This window comes from Stegostoma tigrinum, chromosome 2 (assembly GCF_030684315.1).
Source record: "Stegostoma tigrinum isolate sSteTig4 chromosome 2, sSteTig4.hap1, whole genome shotgun sequence".
Taxonomy (NCBI): domain Eukaryota; kingdom Metazoa; phylum Chordata; class Chondrichthyes; order Orectolobiformes; family Stegostomatidae; genus Stegostoma; species Stegostoma tigrinum.
Window position 1 is genome coordinate 148,691,280 of NC_081355.1, and position 6,478 is coordinate 148,697,757.

At 47.2% G+C, this 6,478-nt stretch overlaps 1 protein-coding gene across 8 annotated transcripts in view; it reads left to right on the top strand.

Annotated features, from left to right (window-relative positions):
• scn5lab (sodium channel, voltage gated, type V-like, alpha b) overlaps window positions 1-6,478 on the top strand; it is a 432,064-nt gene that overhangs the window by 193,618 nt on the left and 231,968 nt on the right. For 6 of the 8 annotated variants that reach the window (XM_059640055.1, XM_059640086.1, XM_059640082.1 and 3 more), the window contains one exon: window positions 3,224-3,362. In XM_059640055.1, the coding sequence (XP_059496038.1) occupies window positions 3,224-3,362 (139 nt within the window). The remainder of the gene's footprint in view (window positions 1-3,223; window positions 3,363-6,478) is intronic. The other 2 variants (XM_059640074.1, XM_059640088.1) reach the window with 1 other exon arrangement.

Sequence of the window (6,478 nt, forward strand, 5' to 3'; positions counted from 1 at the left end):
CTGAGATGGGTGAGGGAGAGGGCAAAGATCCCAAGCTCCAGTGCTCAACTCATTACTTATCCTTCAACTCGCACTGCCAGCAGGTAGTCCAGTGATTTACGTGCCAACACTCAATTTGGGGGCAGGAATAGGCTACTCAACTCCTCAAACCTGCTCCGCCATTCAATAAGATCGTGGCTGATGTAAATTATAATTGTGGGGTCTTCTTGTGTGTCAGTTGGCTTCCTCGTGTTCCACTTGATAGTAGCTACACTTCAAAGCAAGCTTCCTGGTCTGTTTGGAGAAGCTTAGTTATTTCAAGCAATGAGTTCACACACATCATGGCACACTTCCAGGGCACGTGGCCCTTCTACCTTCTGGTCTATTGGTAGGGGCATTATCCATGGCACCACGTGGAATGAGATGACACATTTTGCCTCCATCAGCTCTTTGAACAAACTCTCCAACCACAGGGGGCTCCCCGATTTACAAGTGTCTGACTTACAAATGCTATCTCATACAGGGGTGTAATTTTAAAAATCTGAAAAACATGCATTTTTTGTGCTTATTCGCGGCTGCCATAGAATCCCTACAGTGTGGAAACAGTCCTTTTGGCCCAACTAGTTCACACTGACCCTCACAGCATCCCACCTAGACCCCATCCCCCCTAATCTACATGTCCCTGAGCACTATGGGCAGTTTAGTGCAGTCAATCCACCCAGCCTACACATCCTTGGACTGTGGGAGAAAACTGGAGCACCCAGAGGAAACCCACACAGTCATGAGGAACACATGCAAACTCCACCCGGACAGTCAGCCAAGGGTAGAATTGAGCCCAGGTCCCTGGGGCTGTGAGGCAGCAATGCTAGCCACTGATCCACCCCCTATTCTCTTTGCCTTTCTCAATTTTATTTAATTTGCATCTACCTCAATTCAATCTAAAATATTTAACAGGATCTGTCTCCTCCATCCTTATTTGATTTGCTTTATTGTAGTCCCATGTACCCTAAGTACAGTGAAAAGTTTTGTTTTGCGAGCAGTACAGGCTGATCATAGCAAACAAGGATGTACAGATCATGGAGCGCTTGGACAGAGTGAGCCATACGAGGTTACACTGCACGGAAGTAAGATCCACGTTAGCAAGATCAGCATTAATTGAAGTTAGTGAGGTCGATTCAGCAGTCTAATAAGAGCAGGATATTGGGCAATAAATTGTAGATTATGACCTCTCACTGCAAAAATAAATTGTTCCTCATGTCACCTTTGGTGGTGAGTAGGCCATTCGCTCCCTTTATCCTGCTCCACCATTCTAACCACAGTTGATCATCTACCTCAACACCATATTCTTGTGCTATCTCTGTAACCCTTAATGTTATTAGTATCTAGGAATCTATCACTTTCCATCTTAAACTTACTCTGCCCCTTATTTTGAGACTGGTCCTCTCCCCAGGTTCTGGGATCCTAGCTGGGGGAATATTCTTTCTGCATCTACCCTGTCTAGCCCTTTAAGAATTTTAAATTTCTAAGGCACTGTCTCTTATTCGTCTAAGATCCAATGAATACGAACCCAATTCCCTCAGTTTCTCCTCAAGGAACAGCCTGTCATCCCAGAAATCCATCTGGTGAACCCCTGCTGTACTCTGTTTCGAGGAGGTGCATCCTTCCTTGGGTAAGAGGACCAAAACTGCACTTATTATTCTAGCCCAGTCCAAATAATCCAGTCTCTGGGGCACTGAAGTATTAAGGTGATGGTCCAGTGGTATTATCGCTGGACTATTAATTCAGGTCAATCCCAAGGAGTGTCCTGGGTTGGAATCCCACCTTGGCAGGTGTGTGAACTCAACAAAAATCTGTAATTGAGAGTTTATTGAAGCTGTTGTCAGGAAAAGGAACTCATCTAGTTTACTAATGTCCTTTGGTGTTGGTAATCTTTTGCCCTTCCCTCATCTGACCTGCGAGTAACTTCAGACCCACAGCAATTTAACTGCCCTCTGAAATCTTTTGGCAGGCTACTCAATTCAAGAGTAATTAGAGATGGACACTTGCCTAGTTAGCACTGCCCAAGTCCTGAGAACAGGATAAACAAAGAGGAGAGATAAATGGGTTTTTCTCAGGTTGGCGGGCTGTGTTTGGGAGGGTACGGTAAGGATCAATGCTTGGGCCCCACCTGTTCGCAATCTACACCAATAATTTGGATACGAGGAGCAATTGTAATACTTTGCTAGAATCATATGGTACAGAAAAGGCCCTTCAGCCCATTGAGTTTACACTGACAGCCGTACTTTGGATTGGCACTGGTCCCAAAGCCTTGAATAATACTAAAGGTTACTTGCCTCAACTCCCCTCCCACATTCCCAACATCCCCCGGGAGAGATAATAGGAACTGCAGATGCTGGAGAATCTGAGATAACAAGGTGTAGAGCTGGAAGAACACAACAGGCCAAGCAGCATCAGAGGAGCAGGAAGGCTGACGTTTCAGGCCTAGACCCTTCTTCAGAAATTCAGCCATTTCTGAAGAAGGGCCTAGGCCCGAAACTTCCTGCTCCTCTGATGCTGCTTGGCCTGTTGTGTTCATCCAGCTCTACACCTTGTTATCTCTTATCCTCTGGGAGAAAAGGTTCTTCCTCACATCCCCTCTAAACCTCCTGTCTCTCACCTCAAAATGATTCCCCCTCGTTATTGACCATTCTAGTAAGGGGAACAATTGCTTTCCATTCACTCTCTCCAAGCTCCTCATAATCTTACACTCCCCATCAGGACCCCCTCAACCTTTTCTGCCCGAAAGAAAAGAACCGAGCTTATCCAGCCTCCCTTCCTCGCAGGAATACTCAATTCGAGGCAGCATCCTGGTGAATTTCCCCAGTATCATCTTCAGTGCAGTCACATCCTTCCTATAGCCTGATGACCAGAACTGCACACAGTACTCCAGCTGTGACCTCAACTAAAGCTCTAACAGGAAGGCAAATGCCCTATATACCTCCTTAACCGGCCATTTAACCTGCCTTGCTAACTTCGGGGACCTGAGGGCAAGCCAGAACCCCCACTCCGCACCCCCCACCCCCCCGTGAAGAATCATATCAGAGTCAACATATTCACTCTGTTTCTGTCCCCCAAGGTGCTGCCAGACCTGCTGAGTTTCTGCAGCAGTCCATGGTGTTATATCTAATATCCTGATAGCTGCGCTGGACATTTCTTTAGGTGACGACACACTCTGGGTTTAACATTGCTCTTTGTTTCTCTGTAGCAGTCTTCCCCCTCGGAGAACGAAATGAGTAAGAAGCACTTGCTGACGGATCATCGGGTCTCTGTGAGTTACCTGGAGGAGACGTACCAAAGGGAGCGGGCTGTCAGTGCAGCTAGTGTTCTCACCAATACCATGGAAGGTAAGACTCATGGAGGGGGTAAGAGCCGTGCCTAGAGGCATGGGAAGCAAGTGAAAGATGGCTTGTAAAAGGTGGCTCAGTGGTTAACGCTGCTGCCTCACAGCACCAGGGACCTGGGTTCACTTCCATCCCTCGGGCGACTGTCTGTGTGGAGTTTGCACATTCTCCCCGTGTCTGCGTGGGTTTCCTCCCACAGTCTAAAGATATGTAGGTTAGCTGAATTGGCCATGCAAATGTGCTCATCGTATCCAGGATGTGCAGCTAGGTGGGTTAGCTGTGGGAAATGCAGGGATAGAGTATGGAGGTGGGTCTGGGTGGGTTGCTCTTTGGAGGGTTGGTGTGGACTCCATGGGCCCTGTGAGTCAGACAGCCTATGAGAAGGAGGAAGGTCAACATTTTGGACCAAAACCCTAGTCAGGAATCCTGTTAAACCTGGAGTGTGACAAGAGTCCTTCCTTGCTCCTGTATGATCTGATGTGCTTTTCCAGTTCCACATTTATTGACTGTAGCTTCCAGCATCTGCAGGCCTTAATGCCTCGAAGATGTAGTTGTCAGCATTTACAGTCACAGAGTCATTGAAATGTTCAGCACAGAAACAGGCCCTTCAGTCCAACTCGGCCATAAGGACCAGGTATCTAAGTCAATGCGCCAAGCGGTCTGCTTCCACACTGTAGGGATTCTACGATTAATTCCTCTTCCCTAATGCAATATTCCTCACTTGTGAATGTTATTCTATTCGATGCTGAATCAACTGCTAACATTCTACAGCTGTGTTTCTCTCTATATATTCATGAGATGTGGATGTCAGTGGCTGGCCAGCATTTATAGCCTGTCCCTAGTTGCCCTTGAGAAGGTGGGGGTGAGCTGCCTTCTTGAACTACTGCAGTCCATGTGCTCTAGGTTGACCCACAATGCTCTCAGGGGCGAAGTTCCAGGATTTTGACCCAGAGACAGTGAAGGAATGGCCGATATATTTCCAAGTCAGCATGGTGAGGGGTTTGGAGGGCAACTTGGAGGTGGTGGTGTTCCCATGTATCAGCTGCCCTTGTCCATTGAGATGGAAGTGAGTTTGGAAGGTGCTGTCTGAGGATCTTTGTTGAATTTCGGCAGAGCATCTGTAGTCAGGACATACTGGAGCTACTGAGTGTTGGCGGTGTAGAAAGCGAATGTTAAAGGTGGTGACCTCTTCTTGTAGCTTGCTATCCAGGGAGGTCTAACTGGAAAATACCTGTACAGGGATGGCAGGTGAGGAACCAGACAGGATTGCATTTGACTGGAACCAACAGTCATTTCCCCAAATGACCAGTTGGAGTGTGAGTGGCTACTAGGGCAAACATGCCCCCCACAGAATGATTCTCCAACGTAATGCGATAACTGGCATTATAAAACCGAGAAAGATGATGCAGGGCGTAAACAGTTAATAGAAAAAGGCTGATAATAGATGGTATTGTAGGAAGAAATGTAGAGAAGGTGTGGGAATGGCACATTGCTCATTCAGAGAGCCAGCATGCACATGTTGGGCCGAATATCCTCCTCTGTGTTGCAATCACAGAAGCGTTATGATGCAGGAGAATGCCATTCGGCCCTTCATACCTGCACTGGGTCATGTGGCAATTAGAGTCACCGAGTCATACACCACGCCGACCAAGTTTCCCAAATTAACCTTGTCCCGTTTGCCTGCAATTGGTCTAAACCCTCTCTAAACCTTTCCTGTCCGTAAACCTGCCCAAATGTTTTGGAAATGTTGTAATTACACCTGCCTCTATCACTTCCTCTGGCAGTTTCTTCCATACGTGTACCACCCTCTGTGTGGAAGAGTTGCCCCTCAGGTCCTTTTTAAATCTTTCCGCTCTCACCTCAAACCTATGCCCTCCCCTGTCCTGGGGAAAAGACCTTAGCTATTCACCCAATCTATACCCCTCACGATAGTATAAATGTCCATAAGGTCAGCCCTTAGCCTCTGACCCTGAGGGAAAGAAGTCCCAGCCCCTCCTCATAATTCAAACTCTCCCAACTCGATTCTGATCAGATAGGCGTCAAACTTCAAAGAAGTTATTCTCCGTTCTGTTTTTTTGAAGAATGGGAGTTTGTTGGTGTAATTCCATCCTTGACCATGTCAGCCTCACTGCTGCTACAGGCATGGGGCTCTGTGGATGAAAGCTGGGTGACTCAGCATATGCTTTGGATACTGTGGGAAAAGCTGATGGTGGCTGGGAAGTCAGGGTGTTACTAGGACAGTGATAAGACAGTGAGGAACAGCAATCAGCAGAGTAGACAGCTAAATAGCGTTGTCACGTCAGTACGGAGCAGATTTGTCAGGGTGAGATTAATAGGGGTTGTGCTGATCTCACTGTGCCAATACTTGATCATATTTATAAATCTGGCAACTAAGCAAAGTGCAGCACATTGCTGCTGCTCTGTTGGCTTTGGTTAATTTTTAGGGTCAGTAGAGTTAATGGGTTAATAGAGTTTGTAAGTACATGACTGGTCCGTAATGATACTGTAGCAGCCACTTACTTTTGCTCGCACTTATCCTGGTCTACATATCATTCCTGAAAGGTTCACCCGGCACTTAGGGAATCTGAGTGTCGCGCAAACACTTCCAGGAGTTAGCAGCTTCTAAAGATTTGCTTGAATGTTGGGAGATAGCTGAGTGCAGCTATATTGGGGTTAGCTGCTATGGTCTGTTGCATGTCCACCGTGTGACTGGGTCTCTGTGAGGGACAGAGTAAACTTGTGTGTGAGTGTCTGTGTGAGTGTGTGTCTGTGTGTGTGTCAGTGTGTCCGTGTCTGTGTGTGTGTGTGTGTGTGTGTGTGTGTGTGTGTGTGTGTGTGTGTGTGTGTATGTCTGTGTGTGTGTGTGTGTGTGTGTCTGTGAGTGTGTGAGCTTGTGTCTGTGTCTGGATGAGTGAGTGTGTTTGTGTGTGTGTGTGTGTTCTGTGTGAGTGTGTGTCTGTGTGTGTGTCAGTGTGTCCGTGTCTGTGTGTGTGTGTGTGTGTGTGTGTGTATGTCTGTGTATGTGACAGAGTGTATGCACGTGTGTCTGTGCGCGTGTGTGTCTGTGTGTGTGTGTGTGTGTGTATGTCTGTGTGAGTGTGTGTGTCAGTGTGTCAGTG